Below are 23,529 nucleotides of genomic sequence, written 5' to 3'. Positions count from 1 at the left end.
GGCATGTTTAGCTTTTTCTATGTTCACTTACTAGTAGAATTAAGTTAGCATGGAGTACCTACTTATGAAAGAAACTCAAACATATTCAAATATAGAATGCCACTCTATCTAAAGAAGAAAACATTCGACCAATGTGTACTACCTGTCATGACCTATGCATGCACCTGGACACTTGAAAACGGACATCATAAGGGAAATGCAGGCCGCACAACGCTCAATGGAACGAAATGTGCTGGGAATAACCATGAGAGACCGTAAAAGAATAGAGTGGATACACACAATCAAATCCCTCAAATGGTAATGGTCAGGACACCTGGCAAGAAGGACAGACAACAGATTACAGCATGGTATCCACGAAGAATTAAGAGACCTCGAAGACCGAACCTGAGATGGGACCATGATGGTAGGAAATTAGCAGGGATAACTTGGGCCCGAATAGCTAACAATTGACATCAATGGGTCCAACTACAAAGAGTGTGAGGGAGGCTACACATACATACATATACAGCCATTACTCGCTGACGAGTATTCGACACACATAAAGAAAATGGTCACGCAAGGCGTTTTCTTTCATGAGCTTTTCTGTGACTGAAAAGCCCGATACGTGATGTTATCTGCCTACCGCACTCCGGACATTCAAAAATCTCATTGCTTTGTTGCCTCTCTACTTTTTGGTTGCCACTGTTAACTGAGTTTACAACCCATAATTAGAAATAGTTGAATAAGCTGAAGATGATGGTAGTAAAGTATAAAAGTTGCTTATATAAATAAACTATACAGATATTATTATCAGTTTACTTAAGAATTCATTTTTTATTTAAAAACTATTAACCTGTTACTATTGGGTATTGGTCGTAACTATAAACTTGTCATAAAAGCTAAGAAGCCGCGTACATATACATAGTATATGCGCCACGGTGCAGTTTAGTGAAGTAGAGGGAATATATTATGGAGATGTCGCTGTAAGTAATGGACCGGAAATATACGCTATGCGGCTATAAATTTTACGTCCTATAAAAGCAGCTTTTTAATTTCTTCTAAGTGGTTGACATTTCTCATATATATTTTTCTTTTAATTCAGATATATATTGAGCATGAGTCAGTATTAGTTACAAAAGATCTTTTAATATCTAGTATGGTTGCTTCAGTAAATTAAGAGTAAATTTCACTCAGTTTTTCACTTAAGTTTATTAAAAGTTGATGAAACAGAAGGCTAAGAATTAAAACATTCATTTTGAATAAAATCCTAGTGTAGAATAATTTAGATACACTCAGATGCAAAAAAACGCAACGTAAAAAAATCGTTAAGTTAAAAGTGTTTTTTTTTACCTTTTAGCCCTATTTTCATAAATTTTTTAGCAAACTGTATATAAATCTATCAAGTTTAATTCATAAACTCAGTTTTTTATGAATTTTAGTATTTGTCTTATTATACAGAGTTAATGGAAGATTTGTTTTTATCCTAGTTTTAAAACACCCTGTGCAATAATTTCGTGGGTAAATTTTCCTAAAACTTTACTTTTCTATCAGAAATATATTTCTGAGCATTTAGTTTTTTGACTCATACATGCCTCGGTTAATTTTTAAAAGCGAAATTAAATTTCCACAAACATTTTGCAATTTTTTCAACTACTTATCATTATTTTTTATGAGGTTATTTTTTAATATCACGAGGTGGCTTTGGTTACTATTGTCATAATGTCATATGGACTCTGATTAGAACTCTTATTAAAAAGTAACTGTAATAGACAAGTGTACAAACTAACAAAAAACTTGTAAAAAATACTCTAGTACTTTGTATTATCTCCCCGACTGCTATAACTGTCAGTAGAGGTCTTGTCGGTTCATAATTTTGAGTATTTCCATTCTTCTTCAAGGACCATGGGAATATTCATAATTTCGGCCATCTTCAACAAGATCAATGACTTTGCGCAATATTTGACACTAAGATTCAATCGTACACAACAATAATCACCAAAGTCACCTCGTCATTATGAAGAATAACATCAAAAAGTAACTATAAACGAAAACATTGTAAAATGTTAGTGGCAAGTTCATTTTGCTTTTAAAAATTAATCAAGGCATGTGTTGACATGAGTCAAAAAACAAAATATTCAGGAGACATGGTTCTGACTGAAAAATTGCACAGGGTATTTTTTAAATATAGAGTAAAAAACAACTCTTCGATTAACCCTGTATAATAAGTCAAATACTAAAGTTTATAATAATTGATATATTTATATACAGTTTGCTAAAAAAATCAAGGAAATAGTACTAAAAATAAAAAAATATGAAGTTTTAAACTTGATCAAAAAATTTTCCGTTGCGTTTTTTGCATCTGAGTGTAGAAACCAGCTTCTCCGTGGCTTTTTACTTCTAAAGAAATTTGTCTAATTAACGATAAACACTGAATGTTCACGTTAGTACCGCAGTCATCACACTCAAAATGTGATTTCGATATGTTGATGACTGCTTCATACTTTGAAATGGAGCCGATAGACAGTTGGATTCTTTTCTCCATCAACTCAACTCACAAAATCAAAGTTACGATTGTGAAAGAGAAAAAAATCTACCTGTCTAAATGTTCTTTTCAATAGAAATATATATTGACATTTCTTTAGACAGAAAAGTACGCAAGGACTGTATATAAGTTTTTAATCAAACAATTCTCAAACAACCAAGAAAGGAATAGTTTACCAAGGATCAATTACTGTCGAACTAAGTAATATTAAAACGGATTTGCTTCAGAATAGATACTCTAAAATTTTATTATTATGTACTTCACCATTAATTGATCTTTGGTAAACCATTCCTTTTCTGGTTAAAATTAAAACGGTAGTACGGTCGTTTATTTCTTTATTATGTTTCTTTATTTTTTTTTAAATATAGATATTTATTTAGAAAATCTAGGAACTAGTGGAAGGGTTTGGATTAGAATTAATACACTTTGTTAATGATCAAGCTTGCGGAATTTATTTATTCCATTCTCAGGACACTGAACCACCTTGAGCATATTTTATTGATGGGCATTACGATCATTTTTAATGAATCGAATCACACGATTCAATTTTTCATATTGAATCGACTCCTACGATTCGTTCATTTGAACGAATCCACTATTCTATGGTAATATAATCTCGCTTTCATTCTTTGATAGATTGTTATTAATAGAATTTTAATTAATGTCATATTTTTTAAAATGTTAAAGAAGTTAAAGAAGCACAAAACTATTCTTATCGGAAAATGTGATACTGACGTTAATCTAAATTAGTAATAACCATCTATCAAAGTATGAAATGAAATTATACAGGGTGCGTCACAAAAGTGGCTCACACCTATAACTTTTTTATTTTTTTAGATAAAAAAACGAGATTTGGTGTGTTAGTATATGACATAAATTAGGATTGATTGACATATTCAATTATTTTTTGTCACTTCCTGTTTCACAGGAAATGGCTGCAACTTTTGATTTTTAAATGGCATCCTCGGTATTTTTTTACTTTATTCGATAGAAAATGACATTCTGAATAGAATGACATATCATATGTCAACTTTTGATATTCTCGCTTAATAAAAAAATCGTATTTTAAAATTTAATCTAGAGTGCCATGGCTATGTTAAAAACACTAATTCTTAATCAAAGAGCCTTGGAAAAATAGATTTAGATAGCCAGTTAGAAAATGCTCAAATCATATTTTTAATCATATCTCAAATTTTTCAAATGGAACGAGTGTGGCGCATTAGCATATTTGGAAAAAGCATTTTTTTAAGAATAATTTGATACCACACAATTGGTATTTCGAGTCAAATTTTCGTTACAAACCGCAAGGTATAATTTCAAATAAACCGTATGCGAAAATGTCAAAAGTTGACATATAATATGTCATTCTACTCAGAGCGTTATTTTCCATTGAATAAAGTAAAAAAATACCTGAAACAACTACGGCAATCAATCTAATGTATGTCATATACAATCATACTAAATGTCGTTTTTTTAACTAAAAAAATAAAAAAGTATAGGAGTGAGCCACTTTTGAGACGCACCCGGTATTACCATAAAAACGCCTTGTAATTTTTAGGACTTCAAAAGACTCAACTTTAACTTTTTAGGACTTATAGAGAAACCAAAATCAACCATATTTTTACGTTTTTTTCAATTTTCTCTAAAACGGTAAAAAATGAAATTTGGAAAGAATGGAATTTTGGAAAAGTATAAACGGGATTAATCATTTTAGAACTAGCAAATTTTTTTTATGAAGAATGCAATTTTCTCAAAATGTCAGTAATAAAAAAGTGTTTTCGCTTGCAAAGACAATCCCCGGATTACCCCATACTGTATATGATCTCTTTTATTTTTATTTGTCCAATTTTAAAACACACGTTTCGTAAAATATTTATGAAGTGTTCATTTATATTTTACTACAAGACATTAAAATATGTTTCAATAAAAGCTAACATTCTTTTGTAACCGAAAATATAAGAAATAAAAATAAAGTTTAGCCCTCACCAACCTTTTGTCACCCTCAAAAATTCCATTACCGTTCCCCCAAACTATCTTTCCGACTTCTTTCTCATCGGTAGCGCTTTATATTCAGTACGTCCGCTGGAGAGTTTTGAATTGCACTTTTTAAGGCCCATTTGGACCGCAACTTACCTGTATCGGTCCATTGGCCTGTCATCTACGACGAGGAGGGATATAGTCCTCTCTTCCTGCTCCACTTCTCTCGCCACGTGAAGTCTAGAAGGCGGCGCGTGACTCGAATACGTCTGTATTAATATTAGAAAAAGGGTTAGAAATGGTCAAGGCGGTTAAGTTAGTTCTTAAATTGTGGTCTGGATAGATTTCTTTATTTATTTAGTTATTTTACTCATTTAGTTCAGTTCAAAGGTTACATGCTTCAGATATCATCATTATCATCAACCAGCCACTAAAGTCCACTGCTAGACATAGACCTCCCTCATTTGAGGATGGAGTTATTTGCATCCACTTACTGTGTATCCAGATATGCCTTATGTCATTATGCCATCTGGTTAGAGGACAATCATCATGTCTCTGCTCTTGAATGCATCATGTCTTGGTCTCAGTTCAAAGGTTACATGCTTCAGATATCATCATTATCATCAACCAGCCACTAAAGTCCACTGCTAGACATAGACCTCCCTCATTTGAGGATGGAGTTATTTGCATCCACTTACTGTGTATCCAGATATGCCTTATGTCATTATGCCATCTGGTTAGAGGACAATCATTATGTCTTGGTCTCTATTCTATTATTTTCTTCGTCCATCGGTCATTGCTGAGCTTTGCAATGTGCTCTGCCCAATTCTATTTTAAAGTAGTTATTTTTTTTATGGAATTCATGACTTTTGTTTGTCTCCGCCCCCCCCCCCTCCGTACTTCGATATTCGGTACTTTGTCTCACACAGATAGCCTCAAAATATTTAGAAGAATTATTTTTAACCACTGGAAGAAGATGAAAAAAAAAATTCTATAGCTACCGGTAAAAACAATTAAATTATTAGTCTATCATTCTCGTTTTTGCGAACAATTTTGTTGCATTAGTTGCAAAAACTAGTAGTTTGGTTTGGTTTGGGTGGAGGAAAAATCGAGGGAAAATTAACTGTAGACCCAGAGCACAGTTTACAGTTAATACTCGCTGCCCAGGCAGAAAGTCTTATGCACCAATAAAGTTGCCATCAATAAAGTTTGTATACCATCTCGTCGTAGATAAGTGCATCACGTATATGCTACAAGGATCGTAGTAAACATATACTACTGGAGTATAGGTTATATCACACGATAGGTAAATAATTTTGTGTCTTAGTAGTAGTCTTGTGTTTTAGTACTGCAGAAAAATGTCAAAAGGTACTGGTTTAAAAAAAATAAGATTAAAGTTAATTAATCAACCTTTAAGGTATAGAATTTAGTAAGGGTTATTATTAATAAAATAGTTTGTTTTATTGATTCCTGTGGAATATTACAAATTGGTATTTGTACATAAGTTATATTGATAAATATAATAATAAATGCGGGAAGTTTCTGGAAGCTTAAAAGTAAGAAATAGTTCTTTTTATATTTTTTTTTGGTAAGTGGTGTTTTGTATAAAAACATACCGTTTTTTTTAAATTCGGCAAACTTGGTTACATTTTTTCAGTTTTATGCAGTTTTTTTTCACAATATTTTGAAGTAATCACTTATCAGTCAAATTTTAAATGCCTATATTTCCTGCTATGCGTTCCAGTTGTACCAACTTATTTCTTTGTAAAATAACATAAACTACTTTGAAATTAAAATGACGGGCACATCTATAACTGTCAAGGATCTTGTCGTTGGACAGACTATACATGTTATATAACATAATATTTAACAGATCACTATAAAAGCAATCGAAAAAATTAATTAACAATTTAAAATTACGCCAAACAAAGCAAAATAATTAGATAATATGATAACTATTTTACTTCGGCACGGAGTACTGCAACTTCTGTAGTTGCCAGGTTTACGACAGAATTGCTACTGAACCAAAATCGCTGGATACGATCCAGGGTGCCAAATATCCCTAAATAAGAATATTTAATGGCACCACCGACCTATGTCCAATGGATATAGTTTTAACGAAATTAGTAAAATTGCGGTACAAAATTCCGAACGCGCTCGCTCGAGGGCTAACCTACTCTCCCCAATGTGTACAGTCTAAGGGTCAGCCTTAAAGAGAGGAGGAGGAATAAAGATGTCGCATTCCCTACGGACGACCTGGGAGGAATCGAGAACAACGGAAATAAAATATTAAGTTCGGGGATTTATCGTGTCTTAAGCGAGGTAAACACGAAATTGGCAAAATAAAATACCAAGCCACCGGGCACGGGATTGTCGAAATGGACCTGGTTTGTGGCAGGATTTACGGTTTTATTATTTCTACTTAAGGTCTAGGGAGTTGTTTATTTAGCTTTATGACATGTCGGCTACAGTTACTTTGTTCCGTGATTACGGAATGTTCTTGCTAAAACTGACATTAAAGTGATATAATATTCTAATTAGATTTGTATCACGATTGACTATATGTTTAAAGAACTAACACGGAGAGATAAAGTATTTAACGTTCGTCAAAATCCTGAAAATAAAAAGAACTGCGTTGTGAGACTTTATTTCTTTTCCTAGGTCATCCTCCTTTTTTTCTAAGGTAATATATCTTTCAAAATAATACCACTTAAGGCGGGATGACACGGTCAAAGTTACTTGATCCCAGTACACTTGGATGCTGCCATATAACTGTGCTTAAAATAATGCTGCTTGCGTCTCACTTGTACGTTTGTATAGTATTGGCTGTTTGATAAAATCCTGGAAGCCTTTTTAACACATCATTCCCTTATGTGGGACAGACGCCTTGTAGCCTTAGCTTCAGCTATAGTACCTTGTGGCTATCCCTTTTTTTGTAGGACAATCGCCTTGTGGGCTTAGCTGCAAAACAACAACAATAAGCTCTGTCGCCTTGTGGCTATCCCTTTTTATGGGGCAAACGCCCAGTGGACTTAGCTACGAAACAACAACAAAACGCTATGTTGCCTTGTGGCCACCTCCTTTGTGGGACAGACGCCTTGTGGCCTTAGCTACTCAACAACAACACCAGGCTAATTATTTTATATACTTGATTATAGTGATGTGACTATGTGCATTTTCCTAGTGATGCTCAAGTTTATCTTATATTTATAGGTTGTAAATTGCGTGAAATAACATCAAAGACTCTCAGAGTCTAGGCATCCAAGATGAGTTTATTTTATTTTATTTTTGTTGTTTGTTTACTGAATTAAGACCAACCGATTTAGGTAGTGTTTGATTTAGATATATAATATTAAAAAAATATATATTATGTTTTTTTATTAATCTCTCTCATAGTTCGAGTTGGAAGGCTTTTTAACACCAAAGTGGCATCAAAATAATAGTTCATAGCCTATAGAGGCCGAGGTTCAACAAATTAGAGACAAGCTGAAATTTGGCATGGAGCTTCATTTTGTAGATCTTTAAACATCTTGAAACCCCAGCGATGAACCGTTGAGCCCGCCACCCCAAAACCACCCCTACAAGGGGTAAAAATGACTCTTTTTTACTTTTTCTTCAATAACTTTAAAACTACGAATTTTAGGAAAAAAAGTCACGAGTAAAAAATTGAAGAGAAGAAAATTTTTTACCACATCGGTAAAGAACCAACATTTTTAGAATTTCAGTGCGCAGGTGCGAATTCTTTAATTTAGGAGGATTGTTTTAATAACCCACCATTCTGTGTTTAACTTCAAATGAAAGCATTTTTGAGATAAATCTCGAGACCAAAAAATTTATTAAGATATAAGTTCCTATAAAAACGATCATTTTAATAAAGGTAAGTTACCAGTGGCTGAGATAATTTTTTTAAATGTGCGTTTTTTACATTTTAAAAACATGGAATAAGAAAAATTGCTGTTTTACAAATAATTTCAAATGAAATAGGCATATTGAAAAATTTACACGTTTAATAACAAAATAAGAAAAACCTTAGCTCAAAAATAGGATAACTTATGGATAGTCCTCATGCGTACATGTAATGTCATTGCATTGACCACATGCCATAGTGCAGGTGAGTCCCATTTGCTTGCATGTACATGTTGTTTTACAGCCTCCCGAAGAGCAATTGCAAAATTTTTTCTCTAAAATCCTAAATTAATTCTAATTCTCTAAAAAATGTAGGAGCAATGGGCTGGTCTGAATGTATTGGATTCATCTCTCGATTTTTCATTTTCTAACCCCAATCTTGCGGTGGTAAATTGTTATTTAACCAAGCCTGTACCTGTAAGTTAAAAATGAGAATTTCGTTTAACATTTGAATGCAACATAAATTTAACTTACCTGATGAAAAACTCTAAGTCCATGATATTTCGCATTATTGGAGGTAAGTGGTAATGCCAAGTTGAAGTTGGTATTAAGACTTCGTTTAGCTACGTACTGTTGAAAAAGCATGTATCTGGCACTATCCAAACCTACTTTTTTTGTCGAGTTTATAACATATGCTGCTATAAAAAACTGAGATGTAACTTCTTCTAACTTCTCCTTTGTAGCCTCGGGATTATAAAATTCTTTTAATAGCTCACATAACTTTTTCTTCTGGATGGTGTTCACTAAATTAATCTTCCATTTATTGAACACAGCAGACGTTGTGTCACAACCAGATATAGCGTGGACACTAAGAATCACATTCTTCAGATCCCCAATTTTTGTTGTAAGGCCGACATGTCGATTATTTTATTTGGTTTTGACACCTTTCCCGGACGAATAATAAACAGTCTCTTGTAGCAATAATGAATCAGTAACACTCTAATGTCCGTATCTTCGCTAACTACTGCTACGGTCCCTTCTGGTATATTGTCACTTATTGCGACCGCTGTAGTTACAATAAGAGTATCGGCATCATCATCAGCCAATTTAACATTGATACCATTTTCCAACAATACTTTTCCAAGCGCACGAATGAAGTTGCTTTTGTTGGTGTTGTTTGACAAAAAATCTGCCTTTGGTACCTTCACTGCAGATAATTCTTCTATAAGTACTCCACGCTAACTTAATTCTTCTTCTCCGCTAGAACATTTCAATCTATTTCTACCAAAACAAATAGAACCTAACAATTGACATTAGAAACTGTCAACTAAAATGCCTTGTTAAATAAAGAATATCTTGGCAGCTTCGCACTAACCAAAACTAATCACGAGTCGGCATGTTAACTCTCAACCGCCGACGCCTTTCCGAAACAACTCCGGTCAGCTTAACGTGAAATTTAATGAAACACTTGATGCAGAATACGCGCCGCAACCGACTACACTGAGAGAATATCGCCGCGGCAACCGCGCGGCGAACAAAAGGCCGGTATTTGCAGCCTGTCGAGAGGAATTGTTTCGATTCGTTGCGAGCGCACTCCGAGATAAGCCAGTTAGAAGGATTAAATTATTAAGGCGTGATTTTATTTAATAATTAATTCACGGCAGTTTGCCTGGAAATCTAGCTAATGCCGACTATACTGCTACTGAAGCAATAATATGTTATTTCGGTGGTAAATAGGATTTCCGTACGTCCGGATTTAACCGTGTATGTTCGAATTTTTAAGATGTCCAGGGTAGATTTTAGATTGTCTGGGAGGAAGTAAGTTAAACGTTAATCGTCGGCGACCTTTATAGATATATTTTGTACCACTTTCTTGAGTTATAACTCATCATACAGTCACAGGGCTTTGACAAATGCCAATATCTGAGACAGAGGCTTTACAGAGAATAGTTCTCCATCTCCGATATCAGTATCATAGTATAAGGAAACTAGTAGCTTTACTCCTTGTCAAATCCTTTGTTCTTTTTCTGCCACTTTATATGACCTTGTTCTCGCCTCCCGTGACCACTGACCTAGCTGTATAGTCGTGGTCTATTAACTAGGCAAAGTATAGTCGTGGCACTCGCCATAGTTTCAGAGATATGTATTTAGGAAAATATGAGTTCACAATAAAATAAAATAAAAAAATTGATCATCGAGTAAAAATTTGCTTGAAAACAGAATATTTTCACATTTCGTGTAGGTAACAATTCTTCTGTATCTGAAAATCTTCGGATGGGAAGAAATGCGGAAAAAATATATAATGACATATTTTTGTATTATTATCTATTTCAGAGATTTTCTACAATTTTTTTTGATTTAAAACAAGATTAATTTTCTGTAGATAACTGGATTCGGCATAAAATTTTGCATATAGTACACTGTCTTTATTTAAAGCACACTGCGGTGTTTCCATTCTATTTCTTATTTACTAAAACTTTCGTTAAAAACATTATATACGAAAAGTGGTAAAAAACTAGAGTGAATATAACTTTATTAATGTTCTCTTAAACATAAAGGATACCAGAATAAATTCGTGTAGAAAAATTTACTTTATCGTATACAGGGTATTTTTTATGGCGTCACCAAAATCGTAATATTTAAAATGTTGTATCTCATTTTTTTTAAATGCAACACCTTGTATATTATTTTTCTTTCAGATGTAGAAATAAAAGTGAACATTTTTTGTATTTAAAGTGTCCTTAAATTTGTAGCCGTTTTGCAAATATTTTCTGTATTTCATTACATATGGGATTTTCAACGATAAAATATTAGACAAAGATCATATTAGGTGGCTTTGATAAAAATTTACTGTTGAAAGAGCCATATGTAATATAATACTGCGAATATCTGCGAAACCGTTAAAAATTTAGAAATACTTTAAATAAAAAAATGTTCACTTTTTAATTCTGCATCTGACAGAAAAATAATATACAGAATGTTGCATTTAAAAAAATTGAGATATACCATTTTAAATATTTCGATTTTGGTGACGCCATAAAAAATACCCTATATAGAATAATGTAAATTTTTCTACGCGGATTTGTTATCCTTGTTTAGGAAAATATAGCCCCAACACTTGGCTATATTTTCTATTTTCTTTATTAACACTCGGCTATAATAAAGCCAAGTGTTAATAAAGTTATATTCACTCTAGTTTTTTACAACTTTTCGGATATAATATTTTTAACCAAAGTTTTAGCAAATAAGTCATGGAATGGCAACACTGTAGAATGATTCAAATAAAAATAGTGTATTATATGCAGAATTTTATGCCAAATCCGATTATCTACAGAAAAATGGGAGGGGGGTGCAGTTGGTTAGGCAGTTTAAAAAAATAAAACTAACTTTACCGTAACTTTTTTTGTGACACCCTGTATATAACAAAATATTTTAGGATACGCCCCTTTATAAACCTTGAAACATGAATAAAACTTTTTTCACATCTTCGACAACGACGACGATATTGGACTTCCTCGTACTAATGGGCCACCCTGTAAATTTACGGTGGTTTAAAGCTAGGTGAAGCATTTTTCTTCCCTCAAATATAAACTCAATATTTTTTCTATAACATTTTGAATATTGTTATATTACGACAACTTATAATAAAAAATAAAAAAAAAACATAAAAAATAGAGTCCACTAAATTTATAAGAGATTATGCTATTATAAAATTCTTTCAATTAAAAAATATGAATAATTTGTGGAGCGCAGATGTACAAAATATTTACTCTAAAATTGTTTCAAAAACCAATCTATATAAATTATCTCATAAATTATTATTGGATTGAAAATTTTATGGCAAATCCCCTGACCAAAAAATATTTTCATGCGCATATTTGAGACAACCTGTATATCTAAAAAACTATTTTTAAAATCTGTCCACATGCTAAAAAAATAATAACATTTAATTAATTACATAATATCTCAGCTTCTAAAATAAACAAATATAATTAAATGTTTATTGATAATTAATATCAGCTTGCCGATTTACATCCGATGAAAACTCAAAGAACAATTTTTTGAATTATTACTACAATTAATAGCAGCACACAGTAAGGTACTCATTTTTGGTCAATCCGTCTCTGTGCCGACACGCAACGCTCGAACCTCGCAGCTCGACCGACGGAATTCAACTAAAACGCTTTGCAATCTGCCGATATTCGACAGATTGCAAAAACTGGCAGAAAAATTTGCGAGAGTGCAACTACTCTTTTCCTTAAACTATGTCAGTATTATCCTTGTTTATATATTCTTAAAGTTGTTCAACCGACTAGACAAAATGTGCTGCCAACTGGAGGACAAATCGTGAACCTTTCGGGGCGGAGTCAAAAATATCGATTATTTTAGTTATTTTCCTCAGAGTAATGTAATAATATAGCCCCGGGTTTCTGCGAACTTTAATAGTGATCAGCTGATTAAGAAATTTAAACGAAACTTTTATTTTATTGTAAATTGTGGATTATTTTTGCCTGTTATTTTAAGAATTCTTAACCGTATTAACAAAGAAATTATTATTTCGATATGTTGGTACATTATTTATAATTTATGATAATGCTAATTGCTGTTAAATAATATTAAAAAAAAAGTTACATACCTATTTTAATTTGATTTAATGCAGGTTTATAAAAGAATCATTTCATTCATAGATTATTTTATTCTAAATTGAGTGCTTTACGAATTTTACGATATTTTTTTTTGAAAACATAAAACTTTTTACATTTTTGATGCCAACTAATTGGCATGGTATTATTGGTATGGGAATTAGCCAAGAAAGAAAAGAATTGGCTATAACTTGTAATTTTTCGAAAGAAAACATATTATACCTATATCGCTGATATAAAGGTTAAAGAATGGCGCTTTTTATGAAGTCATGGCCAACTAGGGCTTCCATTTAAAAAAAAAATAATGTTTGTGTCATATGTCAAAAATGATAGGCTTTAGAAAAAAAAACAGAAAACACAAACTCATTGGGTATGTGATTATCTACAACTTTTATCTGAAAACTTTTAACATAGGGTAGATTATAATGGAATTAGAGACAAGTTTTAAAATAGCCAAAATTTGTTTTTTTCGAAACGTCTAGTAAGCCTTGAACTTCTCCGAAAAATCCGAAAGGCGCATATTTATGACCCCACAAAACTGCAATTCTTTCCACATTTAACCGACTCTCTATCTCCAGTAGTTTCCGAGATACCCATAGAGAACATCGTAGGAAACTCACCTTGTATAGTATTTAGAAACTAACTATTATTATTATTTGACTAGATTAATTTGATTAATAAGACTCGATTAATTTAATTTAAAATAAATTTGATCTGATTTTTTTTCCGTATATTCTACTACCAGAAAACCAAAATTATATGATAACGCACTTTTCAACGAAGTTGAAGGAAGATATGTATCTATCACAATACTTAATAGAATTACTACAGTTAGAAGAAAAACAAAAAAACAAAAAGAAAAACTGCCCAAATACCTTCACCTACTACTCATCTACAAAATAAACGAATATAATCTCTTATAAAAACACTACACAACTACTTCTTGTATTTTACACTGAAAAAATTATCAAACTTACTAATTAATCAAACAAAAAGAAAAAATAACCAAATTATCCCTTCACCTACTACTTAACTACAAAATAATAAACTATAAAAACACTACTAAACTATTTCTGGTATTCTACACTAAACATTATAATTAAACTTAATAAAGTTAATCTAATTTTACACTACAACCACTACAACTATAAAGAAATAAGAACATTTTTTAAAACTAGAAGAAACAGAACTTCGATACGTGCGACCAGTATAATAGATCCAGCGGACAAAGAATATAAAATACTGTAAAAATGTGCATTCAGAAAGAAAAAATATCTCGAAAATTATCTAAACAAACATTTTTTTTTGCTTATCAGTGAAAAGCATCGGCCTCGTCGGCCTTGCGGAATTTGTCGGGTATTTACAATGGTCGAATTGTATAATTACCAGCTTTTATAGCATATCAAATAGGCAAAAAGTATCTGGTCGATTAGTAACCAATTGACACAGTCCGAAAATTATCGATTTTTATTTTCTCTGTTTTTATTGGTCGCTTCAAAATTCAGAGTAACAAAAAATATTTTTCTGTAGTAAAAGACAGTGAAATACGCCTCGCCATCTGGTGCTTTACATCCATAAACGTCTTAGGTTGAGCTACTTTAAAAATTTATATACAAGGGTATTATCCTTATATCCGTATATGGATTTTTGTATAATGTATAAAAATTTAAATAATCGAATGAGTTTATTTTATAAGCCACCTTTTAGATACAATTTACCAATTCCTAGTTCCTGCTCATTTTCATTTACCCATAGTGTAATAATACATGGTAAATACACATTAAATCGGATAGAGTAAAAAAAAGTCATGTCCATATGATGTAAAAATACATGCTAATGTAGTAAAAATACATAATCTGAAGTGAACATAGTCGTAAAATTATGACACTAAAGATGCATAAATACATTGTAGGCTTAAATACCAAATGCATTTCTACATTCTTAATGGTAAATTTACATTTTAACTTTACACACCAAAAATGTAAAATTATATGGTAAATGCAAAATTCCAGACAAGATGGAATTTTACACATATTTGTGTGGCATAAAAGTAACCAATGATTTAATGTATATTTTTACATATTATTTTTTATCAATATATTTAGTTAAATTATTGCAATTTCGAAGACAACTACATATTTTACATAATATGTATATTTATTAAGTTGGGAGTTTTCATTATATTGATATAGGATTCTTTAGAATAAAACATATATATTAGTGTAATAATATTTATTTCTTCGCAATAATTACTTTGACAATAAAATTATATCACAATTCTTAAAATTCACAGGGAAAAATAAATATTTATTTGTTAACTTAAATAAAAAAAAATATCACATAGAATAAAATCAATCTCGTTTGACAATAAATCTAGAATCTGTGATTGAAACTAATTCCAACACGTTTGTCACCGGTGTGACTGCCTCCCCAGCCTCCGACATGGCGGTCAAATCCTCCTCCAACATTTAGTGTAGATGGACCGTTTGACCATACTGGTACTTTGGCGTCTACACTAAAATCGTGTCCATAGCCGTTGGCATGTCCGTATTTTACTTGTGCGCCAGATCCTGTAAATTAGTACAATTATTTGCTCAAATAAAACAAGAATTTTCAATAAAAGTTCAAACGCACTGACAATTTGGTTATTGAATGACCAGTATATTATACTAGTATAATTATTATTATTGCTTACGCCTAACCAAACTAAGTAGACATCAAAACAACTAAAGGCAGGGATTCAATTGTCAGTCTCACTAATAAAGTTTGACTTTTGCTAAAATATTTTAATGTATTTAGTTGGTTCAAATATCTGTATGTCGATCATCTTGTAAGTATAAAATGTTTAAAACAAAATTACACTTAGTTGATAGAGAAATATGAGTTATAGAAAATACTATGATGCATCAATAATGATGAAAACCTCGTAGACTGTGGTTCAGTTAGTAGGTATTGCGCAAAAATAAATAGATTAATAGTGAAACTGAAATCCAAGAATAATTTTTGGAAGTCAATTATTTCAATATTTCCTAAGAAACTTGGAAAACTGAACGAAAAATACATTCTCAAAGGTTCAAAAATAATTTAATGGATCAGAAATAAAATAAAACTAAGGGATGTTAGAAGAGAAAAAGGAAAATTATAATGGAACTTTACCGTTCACAACATCAGTCAAACGGACGATCGATTGAACAAATGCATCATAAACTGGACGCCCTGGGAAAATAAAAGGAGTAGAGAAAGATCTCAGATGTGATGGTCATGCGATCTGATGAAACATGCAGGTATCAGATGGATAAATATGGCGACAGGCAGAGAAGAATGGAAGAGATTTGTGGAGGCTTATATCCAACGACAGACAAAATAAGGCTAAATAGATAGATAAATAAAGAGTCAAAATGAAGTGAAAAATAGAACTAGATTTGATTTTAATTTGAAGTTTGAATGTGTTCTCATTTGTGTTCATTATTTTGTTCAGTAACATGTTTAATAATATCGGTGAAAGTGCGTTAGGAAGACTGAAGGGTTAACGTTAAGTTAAAACTTAATACTTATTTTCCACATAAATGGACATGAATTTAAGCAAGCTTACCATTAGGATTCACAACTCCGATAACTCCTCCTCCTTGTTTGCTGTTGGCACCTCCACCACCATACCATTTGGGTTCTTCTCTGTAACAAAGTACATGCATGTTTAAGTTTAATTCCTTGTTATTGTTATTTATATAAAATATAATTTAAGTAGTAGCTAAAGTATATTAAGACTAAAGAAGAAAACATTCGACCATAGTGTACTACCAGTCATGACCTATGCATGCAAAACCTGGAATAAAATTTGCTGGGAATAACCAAAAGAGACCGTAAAAAATAGAGTGGATACGACAAAAGACCCAGGTAATAAATGTCATCCACAGAGTCAAATCCCTCAAATAGCAATGGGCAGGACACCTGGCACTAAAAACGGACAACAGATGGACCACAAAAATTACAGCATGGTACCCATGAGGAATTAAGAGACTTAGAAGAAGACCGCATCTGAGATGGGACCATGATATTAGAAAATTAGGAGGGATAACTTGGGCCCGCATAGCCAGTAATAGACAGCCAGTGAGCTCAACAAAGAGAGTATCTAAATATGTGAGGGAGGCTACACCATAATTGGATATGGTTGAATGAGCTGAAAATGATGATGATATCAAGATTAATAGTTTTACAATCCTTTGAAAATTAATAAATTTGAAAAATAAATTATGAAGATTGTTATACCAGTGATGCAACTTTTTTGAAAATTTGGTTTCTTACGCAAAGACATCTGCTAGACATAAATTAGTTCCAGAATTACAGTGTTGACGTTACATTTGAAAAGTAGTAGTATGTTTGTTATATTATTTAGAAAACAGCTGGTACATTATAACCATTTTTGGAAGCAATTATCATATCTCTTATCAATGTTGCTTCTTAACAACATACAGACCGGACCACCGTAGTAGTAACATAGGCAGAACCGGACGAATTAGCGTATACCCGTCCGCCGGATAAAAAGCAGGCCAAAAAATGCGATAAAATAAAAATAGGTAGATATATGTGATAAGAATGTTTCAGAATTTGTATTCATTCGTGTTTTAATAGCCAAAACGAATATATAGATTCTCGCGACCGTTCTCGTGTAAAATTTATTTTTTAAGTAAAATAATGGATGTTTACGAAGTTCGTGAGAAAATTCATATTGTAAAATGGTATTTCCAAAATAGGTCTTTACCGTTTTAGTCAAACCGTTTAATTAGTGGATATGGAACTATTTTGTGGTCCGCTAGATCACCAAATCTTTTTCCCAATGATTTCTTTTTTCTCCCAATTTTTCTTTTTGTTGGGTTATGTAAAATCCAAAGTGTATGGTCATAATAGAGCTAATAATCTGGATGAGCTTCAAGTAAAAATACGAGAGGCTTTCCAAACTATTAGCTCCAATAAGTTAGCCAATGTCAGACGTGGATTTTACGACCGCCTAGCACAAGAAGGTGGTCTTTTTGAACACTTGTTATAACTTTTTTTTTATTTAGAGTAATATTTTAGTTTTTTTTTTATTTTATTGATGTCTTTTTTAATTTTGGAAATGAGTTTTGGGTTTAGAGAATTTATTTATTTTTAGTTTTGCCTTGTAAACACACTCAAATAATAAATATTTAAGTATTTTTATTATAAATGTTACCTTAAGTGAAGGTAAACACTTAAAATGAAAATAATAAATACTCGGCACTCCTCGCGTCGTATTCCTACTCTGTCACGACCGACCCGTCCAAGCACAACTGCAACTGCGTACTGCCTGACCAGCCGACTAGCCGGCAGTGAATCTCGAGTACGAACGCGAATCGGGTAAACGTAAATTCGTCCGGCAACTTGCTATGTTACTAGTAGCCTGGTCTTCTCTGTATAATGTTCCATGTTGACTAGTAACTACCTAGTTAATGTTGAAATGTATTGATTATTTCGAATCCAAATTACCTTGTGAATGGTTGCTTGTAGCGAACTTGACTTAGAGACCTTTTAACGTAAAAATCAAAATCAAAATGTGGAAGAAAATATATTTCCCTCAGTAGAGTAATACAGGTAAGAATGAAAAGTTATTACTCTTGAAAACAGTTAAAAAAAAAGTTTCAGTAGAAGTTGAAATCAAATTTCTCATACGAAAAAAAAAACAGATACCAATTTTTATCCAAATAATGATGTTAGTTCAGAAACTATTTAGAAAAAACCGAAATAAAAATGAAACTTCTACACCCTGTATCTAAAACGAAACATTTTAAGGCAAGAATTTATACGAGCTGTTATACTTATTTTTATCTGCATAATATGATGCCGAAGTTAGTCGGTTACAATTCAGAGCACCCTGTATATTAAGGGATCATAATTTTTATGAGTAACTTCAAACTAAAAGAATATATTGGTACTTGATAAAAATAATATTACCTTTTCTGTCGGCTTGAAATCGGAGTTAAAGAATAAACTTGGCCATCTTCATCCTGAACTATTAAGGACTTGCAGCTGGCAAAAGCAAAAGTAGCTACCAGTACCAATATTACTGCGGATTTCATCTCGACTGAAGTTTCCTGCAAAACTTGGAAAATGAATTGAAACTAGATACTCTCGAGTAGAGATCAAAGATTTTACTGACTTTTCAGGTTCATCTCGGTCCCGTTTTATAGCGAGTTTCTTCGCTATTTTGTGTAGTAAATTACCGTGGCCAGAAATCCCCTGGCTGGGTGTAGTAGCAGAGGTCACGGACGGATTGCACCAACGGATAATAATGTTACGATTACGATTTATTAACGTACGGGGTTATTCGATTCAGAACATTGAAGCAAAGTGTACAATTTAGATTCGACAAAAAAAATAAAAAATAATTATTTTATAATGTAATATACAGGGTGCAAATAAATTAATGGAAAAAAATCGCCAGGTAATTATTATTATTTTTTTAATATTAGATATATATCTAGTATATAAAATTCTCGGTTTCGCAGTTTTTTAGTTACCGTACTCCTCCGAAACGGCTTAACCGATTTTGACGAAATTTTATATGTATATTCAGTCGGTGTGAGAATAGGTTCTATCTTTTTTTTTGTACCCCTAAGGGATAAGGGTGGCCCACTCCAATTTTTTTTTATTGTTTGGACAATTTTTTTATTTTTTTCTAAGAGTTGGTATTAAAAAATAAATACAACCCTAAATGTTCACCCTTCATACAAAGTTGTTTTTTAATTTTTTGTTACCATACTCCTCCGAAACGGCGTGACTGATTTTGATGAAATTTTATATGTATACCCAAACAATTTTTTTTTGGACAATTTTTTAATTTTTTTTTAATTAAAAAATTACATCTACCTATCATCAACCTCTATTTTTTAATAGCGATATAATTAATTCAATAATTTTTAACACGTAAATAAAAATGACGGTTGTCCCATAATAGTTATTGTGTGCCAAGGCCGTAAAGTTGATTTTGTTGATTTTGACAATAATAATTTGACTTTATAATTTGACAATCTTAATATCGAACGTGGAAATAACTCAAATAAGACTAAGTAAATTAAATGTGTCTAGTAGGCTGCCCTAATAATGACTTTGTTTGCAAAAGCGGCCGTAAGGTAAAAGAGCGACCACAAAAGCGGCCACAAAAGATACACTTTAGGGACGTTCCACGTAATAGATACACTTTAGGGATCCGTCAAACTTCATTTTTTGTGACACTCGCTTAAAAAATATTTATATGGCAAAACAACGTTTGTCCGGTCAGCTAGTTTTCATATTTTTCCTATGTAATATTTTCCTACAAAGTTATTTGCTTAGATAGGATGAGTCTTAAATAATTGCAGTCTTTATAGTGTTGGTATATTTCGCAAATAAAACTCTAAATTTTGTGTTTTTCGAAAAAAAATCAGATTTTTTATGTCAGTACGACATAAACCTATCATCGGTGTACAGGGTGGTCGGAATTAGTCTGTTTTAACAGAGAAAACCTATTTCCTCACTAGATAGAGCAAAACCGACATAGATGTCATGGGCTCGATTTCTGAGACACGTTTAATAGCATAAACCGCATGTTGATATTTTCAATGCCAACTGAGATACGGGGTCTTTTTGATTTTTTTACCATTTTGAAAATTGTTCATAACTTTTTTAATTCGCGGAACAATAAAATTCTGTAAAGACGTTCTTAAGGCACTTTTTTAAGCACAATCCAGTGGCGTAGTGAGCTTTTTTTCAGAAATGCTCTTTTTGTCAGAAATAATAAAAAACATAATTTTTTAAATGGAAATCATACTTGGCTATGAACTTAAAAAATGCTGACGTTTAACCATTTCGAACGATATAAAATTATGGGTACCTATTTCTAAGAATGAGAGAAATATTAGGTTTTTCATCTTTGTATCGAAGTGTGCCTTGATTTTGTGTCGACCTAGTTGTCTAATTATCTTTTATGGCAATTTAATATTCTATATTATTATTTATCTGCATAATTAGAGACTTTTGAAAATGTAAATTAATATTCTATATTAGTTTAAGTAATTACAATTGAAATCGATACAATAAACAAAGAACAAAAAACATATTTTTTGAGCGACGAATATAGTTTTCTAAAAAAAATCATCAGATGTTCAAACTGAGCACCTCCTTGTTGAATACATAATAAACATCTTTTGCGCACAGAGTTACAGCGATTTATTAGGCGAACTAGTGTAATAAGTCCAAAAAAGCTTGCCTAGTAGCCTTCTGCAATTCTCCTCTCGTCCCAATGGTTCCTCCTTTATATATAAGGTTTTTTAATTTTCCCCATAAAAAATTCGAAAGAAGTTATGGGGTCCCTTGTTTCAATCCGATTCTCTCTAAATTCTCCATTTAATGACATTTTAATTGTAATTGGTAAAACTAATATAGAATGTTGATTTATCTTTTCAAAAGTCTTTAATTTTGCAGATAAATAATAATAAAGAATATTAAATTGCGATAAAAAATAATTAGGCAACAAGGTCAACACAAAATCAAAGCCCGCTTCGATACAAAAATAAAAAACACTAATATTTCTCTCATTGTTAGAAATACATACCCATAACTTTATATTGTTGCAAAAGGTTAAACATCAGCATTTTTTTAAGTTCAGAGCCAACTATGATTTTCATTTAAATAATTATAGTTATTATTTCTGACAAAAAGAGCAAGTATAGAAAAAAACTGACTACACCACTGGATTGTGCTTAAAAAAGTGCCTTAAGAACGTCTTTACAGAATTTTATTATTCCACGAATTAAAAAAGTTATGGGCAATTTTCAAAATGGCAAAAAAATCAAAAAGCCTTCCCAAACACCCACGAATTGTTTTCTGCGTACTAACTATACTGGGAACTAATAATAATCATAATATATTTAATATATTCGTATCTCAGTTGACAGTGAAAATATCGACAGGCGATTTATGCCATTAAGCGTGTCTCAGAAATCGAGCTCATGATATCTACGTCGGTTTTGCTCTATCTAGTCAGGAAATAGGTTTTCCCTGTTAAAACAGACCAATTTCGACCACCCTGTACATCAGGCAAAAAAATACCTGTTACGTTTCTGTTCGTTCGTCTGTATCTAGCAACTGTATATGTCTTAGTGTTGGCGGTTGGAATCGCCATGAATGTTTGTAGGCATAATATGGATTCGAGTATGGATTAATATATGTTTTGGTGCCTGAAGAAGCGACAATAAAGTCGCGAAAGCCGCAAAAACATAATTGTTTCCTTTCGAGCCTTCCCAAACACCCACGAATTGTTTTCTGCGTACTAACTATACTGGGAACTAATAATAATCATAATATATTTAATATATTCGGTATTTTACGTGTCCCTACTCAAATCATTGATCTCCATTTACGTCTACTACACAGCTTTTTCTTCGATGACTAAGAACGCGGTTCTTCACCAGTTTATTAGCAAATCGTTCATTTTTTTTGTTTACACCCGGCTAATCCAAGAATCTGAACGGTTCTTATCACACAAATTGCATAAAAGACTAATATTGAGTTAGTAAGGCTAGGCGTTGACATGCATTTCCTAATTAAATTGCAGAATTGAAGACAATATTTTCTATGCAATCAAATAGTCGGCCGATTGACTTCATCAGAATATATTGTTTTCACATCTGCAACTAAATAATCGGTCGACTCTAAATTGCATGTGAGCTCCTAGCCTTAAACGTTAGTAATTTGTCATATGGGTACTTCCCGAATTTTATTTACTCCTTTATGTATCACTCTATTTTATTAATTACTTGATTAGTGTTTTTAATTCTTAAATTGTACATCACGCAGGCTAGAAGGCTGTTTTTGCTGATTAATGTTTTAGAGAAATAACTGTATCGTTTTTATCAGGTGTTTTCTTATTTACTATTTCTTATTTACCGTAATTACATAGGTATACGTTTAAATTTATAAAAAATATATGCTATTCATTTAAAATAAATACTTTTGCTAAAGACCTCGATTTAAGTTTGGCCGAGAGTTTGGCTGAAAAGGGAAGATGATTTTAAAGAAAATTCCACACCTGTAATTTTTAACCAATGAAAACGTGTTTTTTGACAAAGCACCATGGCAACGGATAAATTTTAGTGAAATTTTTTTCCTTGTGGGCATCCAACAGCGAATTATATTGGAAATTTTTTGACGTTTACGTTTACGAATACAAGGTATGATCGATAGCGGCTCCAATTTCGATCAGTTCGCGCATACCACCTGTGACGTCACTAGGAATATAACGAATAAATAAAAAATAAAGAAAGTTGACAGGAGATCTGCATTTTTGAGGTTATGGTTAAGAATTGTTTATTTTTAAGACTTTTTAGTTCGTTTAATTTAATAATTACTAAAACCAGCAGTTCCAAAAATATATTTAAAAATAATAATTATCTATTAACATGGATTTGGACGATAATAGGTAAAAATACTAAATTTATTTCTATATTTGGTATAAAATTGTTTATTAGGTTTTTAGTTTGCGATGTTTAT

General features: G+C 32.0%; 1 protein-coding gene across 1 annotated transcript; it reads right to left on the bottom strand.

Moving 5' to 3' along the window:
• Nucleotides 1-15,204: 15,204 nt before the first annotated feature.
• Nucleotides 15,205-19,160, bottom strand: LOC115877465. Its single transcript, XM_030893618.1, has 3 exons — nt 18,955-19,160; nt 16,580-16,659; nt 15,205-15,557 (listed from the first exon to the last, which is right to left on the bottom strand). The coding sequence occupies exons 1-3, from the start codon at nt 19,077-19,079 to the stop codon at nt 15,361-15,363; spliced, it is 402 nt and encodes a 133-aa protein (XP_030749478.1). The 5' UTR covers nt 19,080-19,160; the 3' UTR covers nt 15,205-15,360.
• Between the last annotated feature and the right edge of the window lie 4,369 nt (nt 19,161-23,529).

This window comes from Sitophilus oryzae, unplaced genomic scaffold (assembly GCF_002938485.1).
Source record: "Sitophilus oryzae breed Bouriz unplaced genomic scaffold, Soryzae_2.0 scaffold_1494_pilon_pilon, whole genome shotgun sequence".
Lineage (NCBI taxonomy): Eukaryota > Metazoa > Arthropoda > Insecta > Coleoptera > Curculionidae > Sitophilus > Sitophilus oryzae.
This window is presented reverse-complemented; position numbering and strand designations above follow the sequence as displayed.

Excerpts from the sequence above, each read along its gene's own strand:
- LOC115877465 (XM_030893618.1), bottom strand. The coding sequence starts at position 19,079 with ATGAAATCCGCAGTAATATTGGTACTGGTAGCTACTTTTGCTTTTGCC. Across the intron at positions 16,660-18,954 it reads ATTTCAAGCCGACAGAAAAG|AGAAGAACCCAAATGGTATG; the intron begins GTAATATTATTT and ends ACTTTGTTACAG. Across the intron at positions 15,558-16,579 it reads CGGAGTTGTGAATCCTAATG|GATCTGGCGCACAAGTAAAA; the intron begins GTAAGCTTGCTT and ends ACTAATTTACAG.